Raw genomic sequence first — 27,120 nt, 5'->3', positions numbered from 1 at the left:
AAGCCATACTCCATGCATGTAGGATATGTCAAAATACATTCTACTGTCATGTATAACTAAAAAGAACAAATAAAAGAACTGTCAAATTTCGAACAAACCAAGACTTTCTAAAAACAAGAAAAAAAGATTTATACAAATGGTAAGGAGCCTGCAGCAGTTTTGTTGCACTTACTATTCAATAACTACATAGATGAGCTCATGTTTTCTTTATCTTGTGAGGTATATATTAATATTCTGACTTAGTGATGAGGAAAGTGAGTCAGAGAGGTGAGATGACTCGCCCAGGGACACACAGCCAGTAAGTGGCTAAGCCAGAACGGAAGCTCAGGGAGTTTCAGGAGGAAGGGGATCTATTTCTTGGGTTTGCTTCATTAAAACACCAGTCCTCAGAGTTGTAAAGATTTTCCTGATTCAGGCAGTGCGGTGCCGTGGAGGATGAGCCTCATCTTTACCACTGGAGACATTTGAGTTCGAATTCTAGCTTTTGTCACATGGTCTTTTCCAGGTCCTTCAATCACTTGAACCACCTTTCTCACTCGTACAATGACACTATAATCTCACCCTTCTTGGAGGGATGTACACACTCTCATGGACCTCTAGAGGGTGATCTTGGAGGATGCAAGGTGAATGAAAAGGTAACCTAGATTCCGCTGGCCCAGTGGGCAGCTAGGGTCACCCAGGAGGCCTTCCTATCCACCTACGGTCCTCCCAGAGGCTCTTGGTAGTGTTGGGGGTCATGGGTTCTAACTGAGAGCAAGTTGTGGGAGGGAGAAGGATAAATTTGAATGAGCCCCACCAGCAAATAGAAACCCTGACACACATGCCCATCACACACACACACACACACACACACATACACACACACACAAGCATATGACACACCAGGAAAATAAAGAAAGGTAAAAGTCAGGGACAAAAAAACCAACATGTGATTACTGCAAATCCCAGTCCCACCTTGCTGTTGATTCTGGGTGACCTCAAACACATCACTTTTCTTCTCTGGACCTAGAGTGTCCATCTTGTAAAATTAGGAGCAGGTGAGATGAGCTCACCTTCAGCTCTATCTCTCTAGGATTCTGCAAAGCAGGGAGAGGGAAAATTCTCAGGAGTACGGGTGCATGGATACGGCATCAGGGTCCTTCCGAGACACCCCGCAACCTCTCGAGGTTGCTCTAGCCTCTGATTGCCATAGAGCAGGTGATTGTCTTACAGTGCAGGTGGCCTTTATGGGGACTGCATGACTACCACAGTGAATTTCCACTGGCATTTTTCTTTTGGAACTTTATTTATGAGTTCTGATCTAGCTGGAAGATAAGGCCACATTGCATCCACAGCAAAAAAAAAAAAAAAAAAAAAAAAAAAAAAGTGAAGGTTTGTGCTTCTTAAAACTCTCATGAGCCCAGCATAGAGCCAGGCAAACAGACATGCTCGGTCCATATTTGACAGTTGTTTAGCCAGCTGTGAGAGCTAAAAACACTGTGAGAAAGAGTGGGGGAACAGGAAGATGTTTGGACTCGAGCAGCAAAGAGTAAGCGGTCAGCAAGTGGTCAATTCAAATATTCAAAGTTTGCTCTGTTGGAAGGGCTGCAGACGTGTTCTGCAAGAGTCAGAGGGCAGGTAGAGTCAGAATTGATGAGAAGGATACAGGAGAGAACAGAAAACAGGCTGCAGCTTTTTAAGGAAGAGTGTGGAGATGTTCCGTGCCTGGGAGACAAAGAGCTACCTTGGAGGTGAGTTCCCCATCACTGGGTATTGCTCAAGCGAAACCTGATGGATGGGCCTTGGTTAAGGAAGTCATAGAGGAGATTCTGGCCCTTAAGGGGCAGTGGCTTAGCTGCTCTCTCAGGCTCACCTCTATCTACATACTCATCTGCATATTCATAACTGGATCCATATTCCTGCTGTCTCTGCTTCCTTTAGCATAGACTTGAGAATTTTGCCCTTAAGTGCACTGGATGTGTGAGTGCAAATATCATCTCCTGAGAAGCCAGAGAAGCCACTTCATGCATTCATTCATTCTGAGCCTTTTGAAAGAATGCCTGGTATATGCCACTCACTTGGCCAGGCTCTGAGAAGTCAACGTGAACAAGGTGAACATGGCAGAGGTGATTCTTCCTTCAGTTACTTACAGGTATCAGGGATAAGGGCAGGGGACAGCAGTCCCTCTGTCGTCCAACCTCAGTTACCTCAGTGGAAGGTCTGGCAGTATATGATGAGCAGATAAGATTTAATCCTCAACTGGGAGCAGTTGAGGAACCCAAAATAGGGTTCCTTGTCCCCAGACATAAATGTCTTCTTCCTCCACCAATGATGATGATGATGGTGGTTATTATACTGGTAATTACCTACATTTATTAAGTGGCAATTTGGGGTCATATATGACGATAAACGCTTTACATACATTTTCTTGCTTAATTCTCCTAACACCCCATGAGGAGGTAGATAATATCATTATTCCTTTTGTAGAGAGATAAGGCCATGGAAGCTCAGTGAGTGAAAGTAATTTGACTAATGTCACATAGTTAATAAGTTTAAAACCAAAACTGAAACCCAGCTCTGTCTGACTCCAGATCCCACTTCCCCAACAACCCCCCTGCCACCTGCCTAGCCAGACACTGCAGAAGACCAACGCCACCCTGTATGATATTGAGTTGGCAGCAAGAGAGGCACTGAGGAAAGTGGGTGAGCACAGCCTTTCAGAAGGAGTTGACAGATTTGTCCCTGTAGCGGGCAAGGAGACTAGAGAACAGTTTCTCCTCAGGGCTGATGGAGGAGAGGGGCAGCAGCAGAGAGCTGGGGGTTGGACAAGCTGCCACACAGACCAAAACCTTTAGCTGTGACATTCCACAGGAGCTGATCTGCAAGCACACAGGGAAACAGCTGACTGCCCTGACAGCACGTTCCCCAAAAGACCCGGTGTGACCTGACCCCACCATCTCTCCCTCTGCTTCTGTCTCACTAGAAATGATTATTTCAATGGAATTCCATCAATATATAATGGAACAGGTGTCTTACAGGAGTTCGAGAACCTGAGTTTGAATTCTAGATATATTGCTGCCAATGGAGGCAAGATTTGAACTCAAACCTTCCTGTCAAGGACCACCCACACCTGCCCCCACACCTGTCCTCTAACTGTCATACCTGCTGTCAGAGGGCTCTGCAGTAAGAACACAGACCTCAGGTTCTACGGACCTGGGGGGGAAGCCCAGTTCTATCACTTTCTAAACACTATGATTTGGGAAAGTCACTTAACCTTTCTGAACCTCATTTTCTTTATCTGAAAAATGGGGATAATGTCATCAGCCTCAAGAAATATGGTAAAGGTCAGGATGCATAATTAGAGCCAGATGGGCATAAGGCTAGAAAAAATGTCTGTCCAGAAAAGACAAATATGGAGACACAAAGTAGATAAGAGATTGCCTGGGGCCGATAGGGCTGGAGAGAGGATAGGCATGTGTGTGGCTGATGGAGTTTCTTTTTTATGTGATAGACATGTTCTGAAAGGGATCATGATGATCGTTGTACAGTTCTGTAAACAGATGAAGAACAATTAGTTTGTACACTTTAAATGGGTGAGACATGAGTTGAGGCTTAAAAAACTTGTTTTGAAAAATAAAGAAACAGGGCTGAGATTGAGGCTCAATGGTGCAGCCCTTGCCTAGCATGAATAAGGCACTAGGTTCAATCCTCAGCACCTCATACAAAACTAAATAAAACAGTTATTATAAAAAAAACTTAAGAAAATAAAGAAACAGTGGCATAGCTTTCCAATTTCTGCATGGTTCACATTCATTTTATGAGCTTATTAATGTTATAGAAAAATGCAATTTATCCTATCAAATATATACAAAATATGAATATTCATGTCAACATATGTGTATGGATACACAACATGGGAATGCAATCATATGGGTGGATTCAATCTATCAAGTGGGAATTCTCCACTTGTGCAGAATGCTTTTAACTTTTCAAATGATGGTGGCAATTGGCAGCATATTTGGTCCCTCCCTGAGGACACTCAAAGTGGGAAGAGCAGGAATTGTTATTTGCAATGGACAGATGAGGAAACTGGGGGCTAGAGAGTTGCCCAAGAGCACAAAGATAACTCAGAATGGTATCTGGATATAAAGCAGATACCACTGATTTTGGGGGTTCACTCATAAACTTTCTTCCTTGACCTGCCATCTCCTTCCCTGATCTCTTCTGGAAGCCCTTCAATGGTGGCTCTCTGAATCCCCAAAGCACCACCTTCCAAATTGATCTGCTAGAAGAATGTTACTGCTACTTTGAGGCTCATGCATTCTAATAGGAACAGGAAGGACTACAAAATAAAAGCGTAGCTCCCTCCTTTCAAAGGCTTCCTTGGTTGCTATAATTACCCCCTCATCACAAGCACTCTGAAGGAGAGGTCAGTTCCATGTAACAGCAGGCTAATTATGTGGCTGAATTTCTAAAAAATTATCATCTTATAAATCGTGTTATTCCTCTAAAGGGGGAAGAAACACACCACATACTTGACTATGTTTCAAACTGAATTAATTAGTAATTTGAAGCCTAATTATCAACTAATCTATTGGAACATGCAAGTCTTTTGTATTTGGATGGTATACACCATTTGCATCCTATTAGCTGGCAGTTGTAAGAGTGGAGAACTCATTAGGTCCGAAGAAGAAAAATGCAGATCAGAAGTATGCAGCAACCCGAGGGGCTGACTCAAGGATGCTGTGACTGAGGAGGTCACCAGGCAACAGATGGAGGCTGGCGATGTAATTACCTGGGGTCTTTCAGAAGCTATGAGGTCACCGATGTGTAATTTCTATTGCACCCAAAAGAGATAATTACGCATGCCCCTATCACTGTTCTGTGTATTCCCAAGCAGCATGATGCCCAAGAGGTCTCACTGAGAGATATCCTGAAGTCCTGGAAAAAGCAGAGGCTGTGGCTGCTAATCTTGGTGCTAGACCCAGCTCCATTTCTGACTATGTGACACTGTGACACTGGCTAAGTCATGCCTCCTTGCTGGCTCTGTTTTACCTACAAGCAAATGAAATCTAGGTGGAGTTGACTTCCAAAGTCCCCTCTAGTACTACAAATCTGGGATTCAAAGGATAGCAAGGACTTTCCTCACTCCCAAGTTAAAATTTTCATTTTTACAAATGTTCTGTTGGGTGTGTGACTCTTGATTCCCCAAAAGACTTTATGCAGTTACCACTTATTTAAAATGCAAATATCTCTGAGAAAAGCAATATATTTAGCCATTAACATCTGGGTTTAAATTAACCTACCTCAATAAACCCTTCTTATTTCTAGTCTTGAGCCTGAAATACTGGAACTGCCAAGGCAAGGAGGTTTTGAAGGATAAAGAAGGGTAAGGCAAGAATGAATCAAAGATTACAGACCCAACCAGAAAGAAAGGAAAAATTTAAAATCTTAAATGGGAAGGATGTCTGGGTCCCATTTTTTTTATCCATTCACTGGATCTTGTGCCTTAATGAGCTTACTCCAAAAGTAAGTACAAAATATCAATCTTTTGATCAATTAATAATTAACACTGCTTATGGAAATAACATGGTTAAATAATACAAAATAACATGGTTAAAAGTGAACATAGATGTTCAGTTGAGCTGGGTTATAAATGAAAATTTATTATAGATGAAAAATTAACAAACACATCTTAATGGAAATATGAAAAATTAAAAAGATGGGTCAGTGTGATAAACTTTGTAGAAAAAAGCTACCATTAAGAGAAACCCAACACATGGCAAAGTTTGTTACTGATTAATATTCAATGGGGACTGCAGCCATTTGCAAAATAATTTTAGAGTTCCTCAAAAATGTTAAATGTAATGGCATGGTGGTGCATGTCTGAAATTTCAGTACCTTGGGAGGCTGAGGAAGGAGGATTGAAAGTTTGAGGTCAGCCTGGACAACATAGTAAGACTCTGTCTCACTAAAATAATGATAAAGAAAAAATGGAAAAGGCTGGAGATATAGCTCAGTAGTAGAGTACCTGTGGGTTCAATTCCCAGTACAACAACAAAAACCCCGAAAACAAAACAAAACAAAAACAAAGTTAAACATAGAGTTTGCACATAACCCAGAAATTTCACTCCTTGGTAAAGTTTCAAGAGAAAAACTTGTACACTTGTGTTCATAGAAGCATTATTTATAATTGCTCCTAAATGTAAACAACCCAAGTGTCCATCAATTGTTTAATGGGTAAGCAAAAGTGGTCTGTTCATATAATGGAATGTTGTTTAACAATAAAATGCAGAGAGAGATTGAGAACAGGGATTAGTGGTGGTGACATAGGGCTGGGGAACTTGGAAGTCATAGACAGTGACTGCTAATGGGTATGGGTTTGGGGTGGTGGTGAAAGTTTTTAAAATAAGACTGGAGTGATAGTTTCATAACTGTGAATATATGAAAGACCATAAGTTGTAGAGTGTAAATGAGTGAATTGTATGGCATGTGAATTACATCTTTTTTTTGTTTTTGTTTTTTATGGTGCTGGGGATTGAACCCAGGGCCTTGTGTTTTCGAGGTAAGCACTCTACCAACTGAGCTACATCCTCAGCCCGTGAATTACACCTTAATAAAGCCTTCGAAATAAGAGTACATGCAAAACAAAATTACATTTGACTTTGGAATAAAAAGAGCTGGGAGACTCAAACTTCATGATAAAAACAGGTAGATGTGTCAGTCAAGGCACAGGGAGAAGGGACTTGAAAAATGATCACTGATGGATCATAATGGCACTTGGTGGATGCTAGCTAAAATGATGCATGCAAAAAATGATCCGGTAAACCAAGTGTTTGTGACATGGAGAATAATTACACCCAATAAAAAGAACTGCAGCACACCAAAATGAAAACAATTTTTTAAAAGACAGGCTTATTTATGCCATATAGAAAAATGAATAAATACTAAATGGACATAATATCATTCATGTCAGAAGATGGGTTGGGGTTAAAGATTTGTCAATATTAGCATCATTATGATTTAAACATTTTGTGTGTATGAAGAGTAAAGCTATCTTTGAGTTCAAAGCAGAGCGCCCAAAGCATTGATTGAGACAGCTAATATCTATTCAAAGATGTGATGACTTTGTCCTTATTATTGAGGGGCAGAGCTGATGAAAGAGGGACTTGTGAGGATAATGGCTCTCTCTTGAGGACAGTTAGAAGTTCAGGACAGTATCCTGCAGTTTGAAAACAGAATACAGAGGAAAAAGGTAAATTAAGCCCTGCCAAGGCTGAGTACTACATATCTGAGCTGCCCCTTCCACCCAGGTACTTCACAGCAGGCAGGGGCCACAGAAGCAAATGAGGACCCCAAACATGAAAAGGCCTGAGCCCATGGCTTGCCATGCTCTTACTCACCAAATTTGCAAGAATGTAGTGGTAGCCAATGCCATTCTTCTCTAGCTTTATAATCTGCAAAATACAATGGGGTGGGGAACTCATCAGACATGCTAACTGTTACAGCTACAACCACAGTAATAACAGCAATAGTAACTGACATTGAGTATTTACCATGTGCTCTTCTAAGTACACAAACCATGATATCCCAACCATCCAATGATGGTGACATTGTTAGGATCCTTATTTTGCAGATGACAAATAACCATAGACAGTTTAATTAAGCTCCTTAAAGTTGCTCAGCTATTAAGAGGCAAATAGAGGATTGGAAATCATTTTTTTTTATTCCAGGGCCAGAGTGGTATTACTGTAATCTGAGGGAGCTCACTGCACTCCTTCCATGAACATGGAGATTGTCCCCTAGGTGGGAATCTTATGTTGCATGGAATCCCCTGTCATTGTCATGACAGTATTTGTTGCTTGGATGGAAACATGGGTAGGAAGATGATGCAATCTGTGTTCTTAACCTTCAACTTTTTGCATCAACCTTATGTAGATGTTGTTCTTTCTTTCCCTGAATTTTGTGCTTTCCTCCCTCAGCCAATTGTGCACTCAGATGTTAATAGATCACACAACTTGGAAGCTGGAAGGGAATGTCAGGATCATCTGGTCCCAACTCTCACTGGACAGATGGAAAGTTGAGGCCCAAAGAAAGGAAGTCATCTGCCCAGATCCCATCATAGTCTGGTAGCAATGTCAGGACTAGCATTTGACTTGTGAACCTTTCTATATGATCCCTGATTACTGTCAATCACAAGGAGCCAATATCCCCTAACACTTTTCTATCTTGAACACAGGCTGTCTCTAATCACTGCAGGCAGGAAAAATATTTGTGGAAAGAACTACCCAGAGGTTTACTAGGGTAGCCAGTCACACCACCCAAGAAGGACAAGTTGACTGCGGGCTTTGGCTCTAACTCTCGCTGGCCTGGAAATTAATTTGATCTCTTTCTTTCTTTGTTCTTTAATCACCATCCTGCAGTTAGCTTACCCTGCTCAGTGCTTCTCCTCCTGCATGGTTGCAGGGAGACATAAAACATATGAGAAGCACGCAGGCTTCTTCTCCAACTGAATAAATTTTCAAGGTTATTAAAGTCCACATTCAGACATCTACTTAATTGGATGTATGTACATAGTGGCTCACATTTCTTTATGTGGGGAATAATTAAATGCAAGTACACACAATGAATACTCTTAAACAGTGGTGAGATTGTGAAATGCCAGACCACAGAGCTCAAATACTATTGGGATCATAGTTTTATTAATAATTCTTCATTACTTTTTCATCTTCCTGTCAAATGGTTTCCTGCCCCTTTGACAATGAGATACCTTTATCAAAAAACCTATTCAACTTTTAATAAACATAGAATAGCAAATAAAAGGTGTTTTCAGAAATCACCACATGGCCATGGAGAAGTATAGTTCTTGCAAGGTGAAAATGCATAGGAAAAATCAAGAATGGATGAATTTTGACCCATAAAAATTAGTGATTTTGTGTAGTCCTACCTCATACTGACATTCAGAGTATCTATTCACTACCTGTCCGTTGACCTGCCTTCCCTCCTTTACTAACTTCATTTTCACAAACATTTATTAATTGTTACTATCTGTGAAGCACCCTGCTGGCAACACGGTGGACACTGGGGGAGACTAGCATACAGCTTGCCCTGCAGGAGGTTACAATGGATGGGGAGGGGATCCCTAATAAACAGGCAAGCAGATAAATGCACAAAGGGTTACCAACAGAGAAATGTGTTCTAAATGAGATGTGCAATTCCACATCACCTCAATGACCTCATTAACTCAAATTTCATTTCCACAATATCACCTGTTTTCACAATCTTTGCATCAGAATGGCCTTGCCTACTCTCTCTGATTATTTATCTTTTATGGCTAAGCTTTCATCTCAACTCCTCTGTAGAGTCTTCTATGACTAATTAAGCTGTTCAGCAAATGTTTATTGAACATAGACTATATGCCAAGCATTATACTGTGTTATGTTATGCGCCTAGGAACAAATAAAGCAAGGTCCCCATGACCTCATTGAGCTGAGCTGCCATTTTAGTAGGGAGCCAGATGGTAAATATATAAATAGATAAATGAATGAGACTTCAGCAGGTGAGATGCACCATGAAGACAATAAAAGAGGGCGATGTGATGAATAGCCTTGAGAGGTTCTCTTCTACTCTCTTCTCTTATTTATTCTATACTTAATGACTGCATTATATAATTTGGTGTCCTATTTATTGATAAGGCATAACACTCTAACAACCCTATTTCTTGCTCATAAACCTTCACTGACTTTCCACTGTTTACACAACAAGCCCCAATCTCTTTAGAATGGTTTCCAATGATACTCATGACTGGACTCAGCTACCTGCCTCTAGTTCATTCCCAGCACCCTCTACTCAGCCTGCTAAGTTGTGCTGAGAACCTCGGTTCTCACCCGCCCTCTGGGTCTCCCAGTACAGCCCTTTCTTCAGCTTTCAGGCCATCTGGAGAAACCCAGACACAGTTCCCACTTGAGATTTTTCTTAGAGCTTTCTTCCATTCCTTATTCTTTCGATTCATTCAAAACATAGTTATTGAATACTTGCTAAGGAAGCATTGTTCAAGGAACTATGGAATGAGGAAGAAAATAAAACAAAATCCCTGTCTTTATAGAGCTGATGTTCCAGCTGGGGGGCTGGAGACAGAAGCACACAGTTAATTCCCTGTTTGAAATTTAGAAGCATTGTCTCCTTTAGGGCAGGCAGATGATTTCATATCAGACTGAGAGGATTCTCCTTACTGAGTGTTAGGTGGTCTTGGATGATGCCAACAGTGCCAGCTTGCAGGTCAGAAATGGAAGTTGGAGACTGAGCATGGTAACTAACTACCTAAGACCAAGGCAAATCATTCAATGTGAACATGGTCATCCCATTTGTAAAATGTGAGCATAAGCAATCAATCAATTGATCTGTAAGATCCTTTCTTCAGTGTTACTTTTCAGAATTGAAGAATGAAATAATTTAAAAAGAATGTAAATGAACTACAATCTAAAACACCCTTACAAACAAGTCACTTCCTTATAAAATACAAGCGTGCCCTTTGACTCACGAGGTAGCTATAGCTGTAGAGGCAAAAGAATCGTAGTTTTGATAGGTTGGGCTCCATAGCCAAATCCAGCTGAATTCAACTTCCTGCTTTCCTTATATGTTAGCTATGAGACCTTGGGCAACTATAATCCCTTTTTACTTCATCTATAAAATAAATGAATTTTTAGAGGCTGTTTTATAGAGTGGTGTTATTAGTAATGGAATCGGCATGCAAAGGGCATGGCATAGTGTCTGGTGTACTGTAAGCCCTCAAGACACAGTAGTACAGAGGACAAGCCACCCCTCTGTTAAAAACACCACCTTGTTATTCACTGTATTCCTCTTCTCCAATCTCATTTCATTTTTATCAGTTTTGTGGAGCAGGGCCCTTCATTCCTATTTTGCAGATAGACTGGTTTATTTCCAAAGAGGGAAATGACTCAAGAAGCCAGCTTTGTTGACCCTCTGATTAGTGAAAATAGGCAAATTTTACATGAATCACTTCCTGAGGGGTTGGCTCTCTTCTAAGTACTTCACATGTATTGATTCTTTTAATCCTTCTAAAGGTGGTTGTTATTATTATTTCCATTTTACAGTGTGGGAACCTGAGATGTAGAAAGATTAACAACCTGGCCCAAGGTCACAAAGCTAGTTAGCACTGGAACTGGGATTTGGACCCTATCTTGTTTGGTTCCAGAGTTTCTGTTCCTAACCATCATCCTGTGTGGCCTCACTTAAACACTGGACTCACATCCCTGATTCCAGCCCAGAGGACTTCTATCTCAATAGAAATAATTTTTGCTGATTTCTCTTTTCAAGAGGGAAAGTAGAACACTTGATAAAGTAGAACACACAGAGTTAATGCCTTCAAGAATTCAAGACTTTCAGCATCTCTCCTAGTTCTGTTGCTGAGGCTTCTGCTGAGCTGGTGCTGAGATTCCCTGTGGGGGGCCCAGGGGTCTTGAGGACCATTAACGAGCCTTGTCATGTTGTCAAGTACCTAAAGCTACCATCTTTTATTATATGGTTCTGTTCAAAAATGATTGCAAATCTTCTTCCTTGCTAGCTCCTCTGAATTCACAAATGTAATTGGGAAAGACAAGTGATCTCCACGAAGGCCTACCAAGTCTGTGGCAGGCACATGCTTTAGTTCTGAGACCAGAGGAATTACAGTTTGGAGACTGCTGGCTAAAAACCATGGAGATTACAGTGCCCATTCATAGAACACACAGTTGATTTCTCAGAGGCAAGAGCATGTGCAAGGAAATGGGAAAGAGAGGAGTCTGCTGCCTCCTTAGACTCTTAAAACAGGTCAGTGGGCCAAAGGGATGAGATACCAAATCAAATGCTGGATCAGTGAGAGACAGAGCCCGAGGCTGAGTGCAGGAATCTGGCTCTGCAACCTGTGCTCCTGATGTGATATGGCACTTGGTGAGCTCTAAAATGCAGAGTAATTTATTTTTTAACAGTAAAGGGAAACACTGGAGGTAAGTTTTTGGTCAATCTGAGAACCATTTGAAGCTCGGTATCAAGGTTCTCATGGTTTATGCTTCCTCCTGGAATTTCAGAATTAAGTTTTATGAATTACAGAATGTGAAATGGAAGGCATCTAGTCTCTAAGAACTCTCCTTTAGTCCTCTTTATAACACCCACAGCAAAAGTGCGCCCATCTGGCTCTCCCTGAATCATCTCCCAGTCCCGCCCCAGTCCTTCCTCTCTTCACTACCTGGCCCAGGATGGCATTGAGGCGCTCTGATTCACAGTCCACCACCACCAGACGCTCCTTTTTCTTCTCCAGATCCTGAAAAAGCATCCGGTATCCTTCCTCTGTGGTTGTCAAAATGTTAACTGCTGTCACCTGCCAGTTCTTCTCTGCAGCTGTGTCCAGGACTTTCTGCAGGACGGATAAACCTGGAATTTGGACGAGTAGGACGGAGAAATGACTGTCAGCATATCACCCCACTTCCACAAGGTATTCTCCTTTCTCTACCCTCAAACCCATTGCTCTGCCAAGCTCAGCTCCAGTTTCCTTTCACTGTGCAAGGTTTTATGAACACAGACACTTGGTTTCTTATGTTTCTGTTCCCAGGTCATGCTAAATTGTAGAATTAATGATTAGAGATAATCTGAGGCTCAAATTCAACACATCAGGTAAATGATCTTGTACAGGTTCATTTGCCTTAGTGAACTTTAGTTTCTTCGAGGGTAAAATGAATCTGGATACTTTTAAAGGTTTTATAAATCTTAGTGGTTATTATTGTGGAGCATTCAGTAAATGCTTACTAAATGAAACAAACTGGCATTTAAAGAGGCACCTAAGATCTGTTGATCAAACTTTTGGATGTTTGATGTGCCCTCAATATATCACTAACACTTTGTCACATGGTAGGTGGTCAATAAATGTGTACAGCATTAAACTACTTTCTTCTGATTCAGTTAAATGGGTGGAAGAAATTCATTCCTCCATACTGCTTAGTTCCATCTTTGAGACTGAGATGGTGTATTAGTTTCTAACTGCTGCTATAACAAAATTACCACAAGCTTAGTGGCTTAACACAACACAGATTTATCATCATACACTTTTGGATGTCAGATGTTGGAGAGGGTGTCCCTAGGCTAAAATGAAGGTGTTGGCAAGACTGTTGCTTTCTGTAGGTTTTAGGGGAGAAACTGTTTTCTTGCCTTTCCAGCTTCTAAGAAGCTGCCTGTGTCCCTTGACTTCATCTTTGAAACCAGCAATGGTGATCAGGTCTTCCTCCCATCACTCTGATGCTGACTCTCCTGCCTCCTACATTCACAGTTAAGGATCTTTGTGATTATACTGTGTCCATCTGAAAACCCAGGAATAGCTCCCTATTGAAAGGTCAGTTAATTCCATCTATAAAATTAATTCCCTTTTACCACATAACATAAACACAGGTACAGGTACAGGGATAAGGAAATGAATATCTTTTCTAGGAGATAATTATTCTGCCTATCACATTTGCTCTTGAAATATTAATCTTTGTTTGTATCTCATATCCTGCTCTCCATAACACTGCTAATCCCTTCTCTAGTGACCAATATGGTACCTGACCTCAAGAATCATCTACAGATTGATTCTGTTATGCCTGCGGTACAAGTTGTTTAGTGTGTTTGAGCCTCATGTGTACTGAAAAAATCTATGTGTTTGGCACTTTTCTATTGGTTTTCTGTACTTTAATTCACTGAATTTTGTGAGGTAGCTACTATTCTAATATCGATTTTACAGATGTGGAAATTGAGTCTCAGAGAGATTTAGTCTCATTGGTCTAAAGTCACACAGCAAAAGTGTGGGTCCTCTGTCGATTCCAAAGATGATCCCCAATAAGCAAAGTTAATTTTTTTCACCTTTGCACTTTGGGCCTCAGCTTTCTTATGCTGCAAAATTGTCCTGAAAAAGACCTTCTCCAGCTGACTCCCATGATGACTACTACTTTCTGAGAAGGGAAATCATCAAAACAAGGTGAGGAAAGGGAAAAAAAAAAAAAAAAGTCGTGTTTCTGGTCTGTTCCTCTGGTAGCTGCTTCCCATCTGAACAACAGCTGCCTAACTGCCTACAAGACCATTTTCACAAGCCTCTCTCCCACTCAAGAGCCTTCTAAGACTCACCACAGGCAAGCACATCAGGGCGATGCTCCTTGCCTCAGCTTGCAGGCCTTGCACCTCCACGTGCCTGTTTGGACCAATGCTAACTCTGCTCTCATGGACCAGTTAATGTATAGGGGTGCGCAGGACTGTGCAGGTGAACAGCACACAGGCCAGAATAAGGAAAAGAGTTTCCACTCAGAGGTGGAGGGACTAGAAGAAGTGGCATTTGAGCATGCTGTAAAAGAGGGGAAGGATTCACATAGGTAGACTTGAGAAAGGAAGTGCATTCCAGATGGGAAGTAGCATGAGTGAAGGCACTCAGAAGGAAAATGTAGAGGAGACATTTGGAAAGTGGGACGTAAAATTAAAAGGAGGCAGAAATTACAAAGCTCTGAGAGGGATGATGATGATGATGATGGTGATGATGATGATGATAGAAGCTAAAATATATTGAGGATTTTGAGTATTTATTATGTTGTAGGCACAAACAAGTACTTCCTAGTCACGATCTCATTTAACCTTGACAATATCTTTATGAGGCAGATATTTTCTCTTTATTATAAAGAGGAGGCAATGAAGGCATGGAGAATTTTATTCACATTACATAATCGTGAAACTAAGGCATAGAGAACTTGGTCAAAGTCAAAGGGCTGCGGGGAGAGAAGATAGGTTCCAGGCCTACCCTCCTAATAGCCATGCCACGAGCCATCAGTCATTCCACTGAGGTCCTTGGACTCAGGAGACAGGAGTTTGGTGAGCAATGGCGTGAGTGGTGTGTTAAGAGGATCGGGGATCACTTAACATACCAGTGTTAAGTGTGTTTCCACCGTGCAAGTTACAGATTAGCTACCGATGCTCTAGTCCACAGAAGGAAAACATTTTGGATCAGCCTCCTGTGTTTTTCAAGGGAACAGTGTGACATCATTCTTCTTCTGACTGGTACTTTTCTCTCCATCCCTTAACAGCCTCCTTCACTAATCCTTGGCTTACCCCGGTCGGCATCATAAATGTAGACAAATTTCTGCCACTTGTAATGGTCAATGATGCTGATGAGGGCATCCTGCAGTTCAGGGCGCAGCTGGAGGACAAACTGATTGGATGTGTCGACGGGAAAGCTCGGCGTAATGAAGCACACGTGGAGGGCCCCGCAAAAGGAGGTCAGCATATTGACAGTCCTTCGTTCATAGAACCCGAAGATGGCGTAGACTCCTTTGGAGAACTGGGAACAGACTAGAAGAGAAGAAGAGAAGGATTAATGGATAGAAGATGCTGTAAACCAACTGTCAGCCCGAAAACAAATCCATCCAACCCATCACCTGTCTACTATCCATTATCAAGCCATCCACCCATCCATCAAACCAATCCATCCACCATGCCTGCAATCCACCAATCTATTCACTTGTCCATCTAGCCATCCTATCAACCCATTCATCTGTACAATCTCCCATCCATCTGTCTAAATTCAGTGCCTATTACATGTTGGATGTTATCATGGTTATTAACTATAGTATGACCCTGTTAATGCAAGAAAGGGATGACTAGGTCATTTTTTAAAGGGGAAAACCAAGGATCAGAAAACTAATGAATACGTTCAAGTAAACATCTAGGACAAATCCGAATTGGGTAGATATCTTGACTCTTTATCCAGCGATCTTTGCATTTCATTGACCATCACGATCAGGCAAAATGTTTAAAAAAAAATGCTACAGAAAGAAGGATGTCTCCCGGCTGTTGCTGCCAATATGTGTTTAAGGAGACAAGTGTTGATTTTCCCAGCCTAGCCCATGGCTCTCAGTGTACATTTCTCTGCTGATGCTCATTTGGTGTTTATATCTCCTGTTAGCTGATTTTCAGGCCACTCCTGTGTATCAGATAGTAATAGCTTAACTATGTGAATATTCCCCAGGATCCACTCTGCAGGATCTCACTGTGGTTACCAATCCTGGTTTGTGGTTGATGACGTTGCTGGTTAGAATATAACATTAATAAGATCAAGGACATGGGACTGAACTCTCGGTTAGTCAGTTCCTAAACTCAATTTTACTATCTGATGTGGGATAGATAGTCTTTGCCCCTCTAGGGGACTAACACAAAAGCTATCTCCAATGCCTGAAAATTTCCAGTGTGAATATGAGGAACATCAGCTTCTTCATCACAGTAAGAGTATTCTGCAGCTTTTGACCTTTTACTGATACTGGGCTTTTGACCCTTATCAAAATCCTGTGACTTGGGTACTATCAGGTATTATTTTTTCTTTGAAGATAAAAAAGTTAATGCTTTTAGATCCTTTGTTTCCTACCACATCATCTGCTCATGACTTCATATGACCTTTAATATGGGGTCTCCAAGATGTGTCTCATGAAACTAGTTCCCCAAGATGATCCTTAAACAAAAAAAGACTGACTTGATCAAATAAATTGGGAAATGGTGCGTGCCCTGTCCCTGTCTTGGAGTTTCATATACAGCCTAGATACATAAAAGATTGTGAGGAGTGCTATTCAACTTTAATCTAGATTTTGCCGAATTTATTTGACCCTAGGACCTCTTTTAGGTTCAGACTTTTAATATGGTTTTGAAGATCCTTTGGGTCATTTTGCAGTAAATAATGCAATTAACCATGGGGACCAAGTGGTCTTTTGTGAGTCCTCAGTCAGTCCCTAGAGATAATGGACTAGGAAAGATGCCAACTCAGTCACCCAAGTCATCTGTCCAACTCCTACTGAAAATGAGCATGCCATTTACAGGGAACCAGCAGCCATCATTGACACCTGCTTGAATACTTCCAGTTACTGGGCACTCACTGCCTCTTCAGGTGCCTGGCCACGGACAGACTGCTCTTTGAAGCCAGAACCTCACAGAATGCCTGCTTTTAATCCACTCTGTGGCACTCCTGGTATGTGAAGGTGGTATTCAGGGCCTCCAGCTTTATGGCATTTGTTATTTTAGCAAAAAAATCCATTCTCCACCCAGAAGCCAGAAGGATCTTATTAATTAAAACAAAACAAAATACATTGTTTTGCTTCCTTATGCAAAACCTCTTAGAGTTTTGAAATTTCCTATTGCACGGGAGCGGGTGGGGGAGGTATCCCCAAATATCTGACCATGATACGGAGCTTGAATAATGTGTCCCACTGAACTCCTCTACATTATACATCCTTCTCCTGCTCCCTGCTCTGCCCACATGGCCTCCACTCTCTTCCTCTGGGGTCTGAGCCCATTCTGCCAAGACACTGTGCATGTTATTCCCTTTCTGCCTGCAATGCTCTTCCCCAATCTTTTTGCAGAGACCACACCTTTGCAGCAGTTGTACCTCAGCTCACATCTCACTTCCTCCAAAGGCCCTTCCTTCGTCACCTCCTCTAAACAGTGACCTGACCTTCCTTCCCTTGCCCCATTGGTCTCCGTCATATTACTTTGTCTTATTTCCCATACTTTAGTCATTAAAATCTAAAATAATTTTCTGGATATATCTATATATCTGTGGTGCTTGGGTAAATGCAAATTCCCCGAAAATAGGGAGATCATGTTTGTGCCCCAAGGCTGCTGTCATGCACCTGGATGGAACATGGTATGTGCTTAATAAATGTTTGAAGAATAAATAAATAATGAATTCTTGAAGAGAAGATCATGTGACCCCCCAGTGGGTGATGGAGAAGCTAGACTCACACAGAGGCAACTGTTGGGGCCCCTGGACTCCCTTCTTCTGGCCTAGGTAGCTTTCTCCTAAGGTAGCTATGTATCCTCTACTGCTCACACTAATTTCTCCTTCCCCCTGAGGAGGACACTCTGCTGGCAGCCTACAAAAGTCACTATCTTTAAATGTCTATTGTAATTACTAAAATCAAGATTTCCATAAATATGGATTCTGTACCAGGAAGCAAACACTGTATATTATCCTCCTATGTTAAATATAGATTTTTCAAAAGGCACCATCCATCTTACAGGGGTAAGTGTGCACAAGGAGACCATAAACCCTGTTAAAATATAATGTGCTCTCCACGGTATTTTTAGGATCTCTTCTCTGCCCTTGCTGCAACAAAGTATTGTCCTGTGGGATACAAATCTGATGTTCCAGATCTATTCCCCCATGTCCCCTACTTGTTTTCACACATTCAGATGGGCCTCTGGGTCCCTCCTGGCTGGCATTTCTTGCTAGGACTTTAGAAGTGGAGGAGGAAAAGGTGGGATGAAGGAGGAAGAAACAGGAGCAGACAGACATGCTCACATCTTAGACACACAGTAGGAAAGGGTTTTATTTCTTTTTGTCATCTCATATCATCTCCATGTTTTTCCCTCCTGCAAATCTCTCTTGTGCTTTGTCCTTTTAAACTAAGGTGCATTTTCCTGCTGCTCCCTAGAAGAGCATGGCTTGGGGTTAACATGTCCTGGATCCACACCTGAGTGGGTCCTGGCTCCCAGAGTTGCTGGGCATTTGATCTTTAATCTAGCTCTTCATTTCAAGTAATATGGAGACAGAGAGAGAGAGAGAGAGAGAGAGAGAGAGAGAGAGAGAGAGAGAGAGAAAGAGAGAGAGAGAGAGAGAGAAAGGAAATGACTCTGCAGGCCCAAGGTCTGCGGAGGAAGGCAGTCTCTTTGGGTAATTAGTATGTGTCAGGCACTTCATTCAATCCATCCTAATAAATATGCAATCAGAAAAGATAACATGGTACTACAGAGAAAGTACTAGACTAGATGCTGGAAGACCTGGAGGATTCTCCTTTTGTCTTAATCACTGTAAGACAAATCCCACACTCTCCTGGGATTCTTTTCATCTGTAAAACAAGGGTTTAGACTCCTGCAACTTTTGACACCCTTCAGACTCCAACATTCTAGAGTCTAGCCTAATTAACTGGAAAACGTTTTCTGACTCAACAACATTTTAGCTATTTACTGGTCAAACTTTTAACAACTTCTGGTGCACTTTTTCAACTCCAGAAAGTAGTTAAAGCTCTGAGTTCTTGGATTCCCTTGTGACAAAATCCTAGCACTAAATCTAGATGGGTTTTATTTAGCATACATTTTCTGATCAGCCATGGAATTAGTTACTTAGGAAAGAGTAGTCAAAACGAGGCAACTCAGAAAGGGAACCAGGGGTGGAGAACGCTTGGTCAGTTATGGCAAGCAGCAGGGGAAGGACTGGAAATGTTGAAAAGCAGAATCGGAACCTGTGGTGTGCTGGCTGAACCACAGTCTCCTGTGATGCTGATTCGGCGTAGGCTGGACCACATGTGGGATCCTCCACTTACAAAGGCAGAGGCATCTACGGTACCTTCTGATGGTGCTTTAGGAGCTGACATCCAGCAAGGAGTGCCACACGTGATGGAAGTATGTCTGCCTTCGTTAACTGTCCATCCCAGGATGTCAGTTACAACTGGGGAATCGAGGCCCAGGAGCAGCACAAAGCAAAGCTGAGACCTGAAGGCCGCCATGCTGGCTGCAGAACTTGAACTTGGATGTGTGATATGCTGCCTTCCGCCTCCACAAGGGTGGAAGGAAACAATCTCCACACATGCGTCAGCTTCTGTTTCTGGAAAACCCTCTCACGTAGCCTGCTGCTTCCCCTGCTGCCAGTTAAAGCGGCATTGCTACAGTAGGGTCCACGAGAGGTATATATTTAAAACAACCCAGAAAACCCAACCAAAGCTGGCTGAGGTCTGATGTCTCCCCTTCTTCCCCTGGAAAGAGCACATGTACATACATCTGTCTTCTCCTTTGCTTACTCATGAGTTCAGGAACCCATTCAACTACCACTCCACACCCAGCACCTAACATTGTTGAGACACTGTGTCAGACAAGGGGGATGCACTGGAGAACTAGGCATGGCCCCACCTCAAGAACTGTCTGTCACCTTGACCTTGGGAGAGACTGAAACCAGTCAGAGGACTGGAATTCAGTCCAAGTGCCATAGCAGGGATAAGTTCTGGGTTCGGGCAGGACACCTAGCCTTAGCCTTTGGGGACCTCAAAGAAGGTTTCCAAGAGGAAGGACCAGCTTCAACAGGAACTCGCTAAGCAGGAACCAGCCAGGTGAAGGGGTTTGGTGCAGTTACTGGTACACAAATGGAATTCCAGGGGTAAGGAGTGATGACAGCAGAGAGCTGGCAGAGAAAGAGAAAGACCAGGGAACACTGACAGAGTGCCAGGTCCCAAGGTCCCTGCCTCCAGGAGATTCTGTAGCAGAATGTGTCCAACGATGAGCGCGAGTAAAAAATGAGGCCAGGAATTCCCTCTTGGGGAGGCGCAAGGGCAGGAGCGGGAAGGGCAGGGAAACCCCTGCCCGCGTGGTGCAGGCTCTCCAGTTCCACCCTCGGTGCACCCGGACCTCTTTGATAATCACTCCTGGTTAAGGCACCATCCACTTAGCATCAATAAATCTCACAGCCCTGGGCACCGGCCTTGACAGCTCCCTCCCCGGGAGGGAACTCCTGGTATTAGCAACTCCTTTTTTATTGTCACTTCATTTAAGGGCTCTCACACCGACATGTCTCCTCAGCTCTTGGCTTCAGTCCCTGGAAATGTGTCAGCCTCGTGGTAAATAGTGGATAATGAAGTGATGGGACAGCTTCATTGGGGGAGGGAGAAAGAGATAGAGAGAGAGGGAGAGAGGGAGAGAGAGAGAGAGAGAGTGCCTGTGTGGATGGGGGGCTTTTGAACCATTGTCCCTCTCCCTGAATAATTCTATCCTGATTGGTGGAAGTCACATTCTTGATCCTCTGACTCTAATGTTTTGACACCAAATGTGCTTTATTTCCGGCCCTTAGGAAACAATAAGAGTGTCCTTCCATCCGTTTTTATACTCTTGCATCCTTGCTACAATGCTGACATGAAAAAAATTACCATAATAGATATAAATTGTCCCCATTCCTTCTAAACCATGTCACATTCATTTAGGATTCTGAGATCTGTCCAGGGTTTCTCTGGCATTTTCTAGATAAAAATTTTTATCACTCGTTTAATAAATTCAATCACTATTTACTGGGTACCAGAAATTAATGTTGCCAGAAAATTGGGATACTGCAGTGACACAAGACAGACACATTCTCTGCCTTTACGGAGTTTGCACGTAAGTTCAGCAAGTTGGACATCAAGGAAATAAAGGGAGACAAGGGACAGGCTAAGAAGGGGGTCAACTTTAGAACAAATGGTCACAGCTGCTGCTTTAGCCAGTGTTTACTGAGTAATTACCACAGGCCAAGCATGGTGCTAAGCACCTCGTGTCTGCATATCCAGAAAGAGGGACCAGTTGATCCAAATGTGCTGAGTGAGCAGGGGAAGAAGAGACCATTAGAGCGACTCGAGAAAACAGTACTCCCGGGACAAACGGTGTGGTGCAGCATGGGCGACTCGCGGTACCAGCGTGCCCAGGTGCCTGGACAGGACTGGAGAAGCTGAGCTGCCAAGTCACGTGCCTGTGTTGCAGTTACCTTTGGCTTTGGATTCATTCATCCCTACTTTCCTGGGACCTCTCTTCCCCCAGGGTCTGAGACCAGCTGGGAAATGGCTGCTGGGGAGGTGTAGAAGAGGAGCCATCCTCTCCTGCTCCAATTTGTGTCTTTATTATTAAACAGGGATATTAATTACCAAGCACTGAAAGTCAATGAGATGTGACATTGTGTACGAGGCTAAAAATTAGCACACGACTGGGCTCACTGGTCTGGAATTTAGACTCACTGCGGGGACTGACATATGTGAAGCCAAGGGCAGGCAGGAAGGGCAAGCAGACTGACCATGGTTTGGGCTGCAGCAGACTCGTCGGTGTCTGACATGGTTCTGGAGAAGCAACTGCTAAGAAGCAAATCTGGTGTAGTGAACAAGCCCCCTCCCCCCACTGAGCTGCATCTGCTCCATCTACAACAATGGGGTTCACGTTAAACTAGCCCCTCTCTCCTTCCTTGCTTCCTTCCTTCCTGAAGAGTCTGAACTTTCTGAGTTCACCAGGAGTGTGTAGGTCTATAGATGAAATTTTCTCTTTCTTCTCTCCATTCTTCTTTATCCATCCATCCACCCCCCAAAATGTAGGATACATTAGAGAGAAAGCAGCTGCCGTGGAGACATAGTGCTGAATAAGAAAAGTTCCTGCTCTCATAGAGCAGAGAGTCTAGCAGGGGACAGAGGTGATATATTTTGAAACAAGATCATTTTGAATGCTGCACGTGTTACAAAAAAAATAAAGTTAGATGATGTGAGGGGGGCTGGCTACTTTAGGAGTCCTTCTCTGTGGCATTCATATTTGAGTAAAGAAATGAGCCCTTCAAAGAGCTGTCCAGGCAAAGGGCCAGAGTTTCAGGCAGAAGGAACAACAGGGCTCAGGAACAAGAGTGATGAGCCTGAAAAACAAAAGCCAAAGACCCAGGTCCACATAGTACAGGGAGAAAGGAGGAAAGCAGTAGAGATGAAAAGGAAGAGAAAACAGTCCTGGAACTCTCTGAGTAAAATCTGTGCTGCTCCAGGCATATGATCTCCACGTGTGACTTGGGTCCTTACTGAGCTCTTGCCTGGTATGAGCAGATCAGTACTAACTACCAGCTCATCTCACATGACCTTCCTGTGTCTCAAGTCAGTGGCCAAGAGACAGTGGAGATAGAGGTTACTCTGACTCAGTGGGATAACTTGGAAAATGAGAAGGGGAACTTTTTCTACCCAAGTCTGATGGGACTACCAACATGGAGGCTCAGAGAGTTCCCTGGGTTCCAGGCTGGTGCTGCTGGTCCTTGAATGTTTCTAGGCTTTAGGCTTTAGACTCTGGGCTGACACTGCTCCTCTTGTTCCTTCGTACACCCTCCTGCCTCCTGCTTTCTTCATCTCCAAGTCTGTTCAGTTCTCTAAAGGTCCTGCTTCAATGTCACTTCCTGTGAAGGTCCTTATGCCTTACCAGTGTCTAGCTGTAAACTAAGGGTTTTTACCCTGCTTTTAAATGTTTGTGGAAGTGTGCATCTGTTAATCTCGTGTGTGTGTGTGTGTGTGTGTGTGTGTGTGTCTGAATCTCTATCTAACACACAAGTTTTAAGGTTTGGGTTCTTGGATTTCAAGAATAGAAATCAATGAAGGATGACCGAAAACGACATTTGTTTGCAGACTGTGAGGGAGCCTCAGCTACAAAAAGTGACCTCAGAGAAGACAGAAAATGTGGCAGTTCTGGGAATCTATTTAGCATTCAGGAATTCATGGACAGTTTTTTCAGGGTGTGCCTGTATGTGAGTAAATGAAAGAATGACTCAATGCAAATCATTGACTTGTATTAATGACTTGTATTAATCCATAGCTGCTATTCTTGACAACAGATCCCATATTTCTTCCATGGTATTTCTTCCATGATTGGACTCATTTCTTTTATAATATCAAATAATTTTTGTGTGCTTAAATATTTTCATCCAACTGAGATATAAGCTCCTTTGAAGGTAGGGGTCTTCCAAGTATACCATTTTTCTTGATACAAGCAGTGAGATTTATCTTTGTAGAGCCAGGTAAAGAATAAACAAAAATTTCTTTGTGTTGTTACTTGTTTCACATCCTTCTAAATGAGGCAGGTCTGGGAGAGATGCAATACCCCCTGTGCCTGCACTCAACTCATGTGATCTCTCCTGTTTAACGTGGGTCAACAATGAGAGCTGTGCTTTTGGGCTGGCACTGAAACCCAGCCAACCTTAATGCAGCACCCACAACACTCAGTCTCCTTAGCTGTGATCCCCAGGCTAGGTTTGCATCCCATTACATAACTCAACCCTTCAGATGTCAAATGGGTTTAAAAGAAGGACATTTTCACCCTGCATGGCAAACTGCTGAACATCCCTGTGTACTCAAATATTATTATGTGAAGAGAACCTTTCAGAGATATTTCACATAATGACACACTGTACACCATCCTCCTTGACCTATCACTATACTCAAGAACGAGAGTTCATAGGATCAGAGGTTGTTAGCATTAGAGAGTGCTGTTCTAAAGGAACTATTAGTCTACAAAAAGCCTCCTACTAGACAGCTATCTGACCAACTCCACTTTATACCTTATTTAATTTAAATGTGTTTGGAATGTGCAAGACCTGGTGTCCAGTGTCTGCTAGTAGAGCCTCCTACTCAAGTGGCCTTGGTGCACTAGGTGATTTCAGCCGTCAGTGTGTTCTAGGTGACTGGCGGCACTTAGGAAAACAGCATTTTTACTTATTATTATTGTTAGATCACCTATTGAACATTTTCTATGTGTTAAATACTATTCCAGTCATTTCACATACATTTTATCATTCATTCCTTGCTATGTTCTCCCATCTTTTCCCTGTTTCATGGATGATGAAGTTAAAGTTCAGGGAGATTAATTAATCTTCTATGAGTCACTCCTAAGTGACAGAGCTGGGATAGGTGTCCAGGTGTGTCTCTCTCCACGACCTGTGCTGTGAGTCATTCTTCCCTGTCCCCTGAAAATCCATTGGCTCAAACCAGTGTTTTCATCCCCTGGATAAAAACAACAATCAACACTGGGTGCTCATCATTCACCAGGCACCATGCTAAGTGCTTTAAATGACTTATTCATTTAATACTTATTCAACAGAGTGGGGTAGGGATATGATTATTGCCCTATTTTATAGACAGAAGCCTGAGGCTAATTAACCTGCTCAAGGTCACATAGCCACTAAGTAAAAGATTATGAATTCAAGTAGAAGATTAAGAATTCCAACTTAAGAGGCATCACTCTGACCTTCTATGCCTGGTATTGGCAACTATTTTTTACAAAGAGCCAAAGAGTCAATATTTTAGGTTCTGGGGTCATACGGTCTCTGTTGTAACTGCTGCTGCTGCACAAAACATCCAAAGACAGTATGTAAACAAATCTATGTGTTCTGTGTTTCAATAAAACTTTATTTACAAATACAGGCATTAGGCAGAATTGGCCTATGGGACATAGTTTGGGCGTTCCTGCTCTCTGCTGGTCTAATACTGGATAGAAAGAAAGAGGAAATGCTAACAATTTGGTAAAGGTAATAACAACTCATAGGACAGTATATGAGTAATTTTCTCACATCCCTTTTCTCTTGTGAATATCCAGTAAGGTAAGTAGGGCAGGCAAGGTAATCCTTGAGCTGACACACAGATGAGAAAACAGCTGGGGAATGAGGGAGACAGGTCTGAACCCATGTCTTCCTTTGCTACATCTCATCCAATGGTTTCTCTCATTGGTCATAACAAGAGGTGGTCAAGGGAAAGAAAACCTGAGGCAACCAAAGTCAGTGGTTGAGGTCTCAATGGATTATACCAGCTGACCTCTGTACAAGAACCAGTGAGGGCTTGAAGCTCTCAGTGTTTCAGTCAGTGTCTAACACTCAGAGGCAGAAAAGTTTATTTGGGGCTCACGGTTTCATAGGTCTCAGTTCATAGATGGCCAACTCCATTGCTCTGGGTGCAAGCTGAGACATCATGGGGGGAGGATCCCTGCTCTGTTCGTGGGAGAGTCAGGGAACAGAGAGAGAAAGAGAGAGCAAGAGTGGGAATGTGTGTGTGTGGGCTGCGGGGGGAGAGGGAGAGGAGAAAGGGGCTGCAGGGAAGATGTACTCTTCTAGGGGCACCTTCCCAGTGACTCACCTCCTCTGGCCAAGGCCCTTCTGCCTACAGCTACCACCCAGTCAGTCCATTCAAACTAGGATGGACTGATGAGGTTACAGCTCTCACTATCTAACCATTGTTCTTCTGAATACTCCTGCATTAACAGAGATATGGGGGGATACCTCATATCCAAACCATAGCACAATTCAACTGCAGACACAAGGACAACCATGTGTGATGGCTCCTTCCCTGAGCCCAGGCCAGCTTTGGACTAGATAATGTTGGGACACCACATATGGCTAAAGCCTACTCTGATGAGATGGCAAAGGATGCACCACCATCTTGAGAGGAAAGGCATTTTCAAAAGTTTATTCAAAAAGTAGATCCATACCATGGAACTCACAACACTGAGGCTGGACCTGCAAGGCCAGGGTTCAACCAGGTGTGGAGCCCAGTCAGGACTGCTGCATCAGGGGCTCCATGGGGAGGTGGTGCGAGGAGCTCTGTTTGCAATAAGAACAGGAGTTGGACTGGAGTCCACAAGGCTCATTGTTGGGTTGAACTCAGGGGTCAAGGTTGAGGTTGCAGTTCCATGCTGAGGTAAAGGTCCACACACCCTCATTTGGAGGTAAGTGGTGGAATTCCTTGAAGAGGCCTGATGGGGATCAAATCCATCTAGCTCAGCCTCCTGTGCAGCCTCTGGGAACTGGCGCAGGTATCAGTCAGAGAAGAATGAATAAAATCAAGGATATTTGCCAAGGGAAAGGAGTTGTGGGAAAGATCAGCTTCAGAGCTTCCCCTTCCTCTGGTTTCATCATGCCCCCACCACCCCCAAATCACAAAGCAACCCTCATGGGTTCATTAAGGAACCATCACGACAGGAGCACCAGGTAAATCATTCATTAAACGAAGTCAGACTCTCCCTTTGGCTATCTTAATTCCTGTTTCCTGAGTGAGTGGGAGAAAAAAAAAATCTTTTGTTTCTTATTTGCTATTCTTTTCCTCTGAAAATCATACTTGCAAATGGGTTTTCCTAACCCAAGCGGCAAGCATACAGTGCCATGTGTACCTGTGAATTTGATCACCAGCATCTGTCAATCAAAGCAAAAGTTTACTGAAATCCACAAGGACAGCCCAAGGGTGCCCTAAATCAGAAAAAATTCATATTCCATCTAGGGTAGATCTGCTGAGAGGGTGAAAGAGTCAAAATAAAAACACTAGGCTACCAAAGACAAGAGGTCCTGCATCTCTAAAAGCAAATGACATCACGAGAAATGAAATCCTACTTCCTCTGCTTAAATTCACATCTGACCCATACCCTTGGCAGATTTCCAGAGCTATGAACACTAATCCAATGGAGGGGTGGATAGAGAAGAAACGCTGAATCGTTTTTCTTTCCACTCTTAATCCGTGGTCTCAGCAATGCATGCTGAGAACACCGCCTTTAAAAGGAATGTTTGGTCAATGGAGTCCTGCTATGAAA

General features: G+C 42.8%; 1 protein-coding gene across 2 annotated transcripts in view; it reads right to left on the bottom strand.

Moving 5' to 3' along the window:
* The window catches only part of Gria1 (glutamate ionotropic receptor AMPA type subunit 1), a 311,817-nt gene that overhangs the window by 138,641 nt on the left and 146,056 nt on the right, over nucleotides 1-27,120 (bottom strand). For both annotated transcript variants that reach the window (XM_047555789.1, XM_047555788.1), the window contains exons 3-5: nucleotides 15,097-15,336; nucleotides 12,224-12,408; nucleotides 7,383-7,436 (exon numbers count right to left, since the gene is read on the bottom strand). In XM_047555789.1, coding sequence (XP_047411745.1) covers nucleotides 7,383-7,436; nucleotides 12,224-12,408; nucleotides 15,097-15,336 — 479 coding nt within the window. The remainder of the gene's footprint in view (nucleotides 1-7,382; nucleotides 7,437-12,223; nucleotides 12,409-15,096; nucleotides 15,337-27,120) is intronic.

Source organism: Sciurus carolinensis, chromosome 6 (genome assembly GCF_902686445.1).
Source record: "Sciurus carolinensis chromosome 6, mSciCar1.2, whole genome shotgun sequence".
NCBI lineage: Eukaryota > Metazoa > Chordata > Mammalia > Rodentia > Sciuridae > Sciurus > Sciurus carolinensis.
Note: the sequence above shows the minus strand (reverse complement) of the source record. Positions and strands in the feature narration are given on the sequence as shown.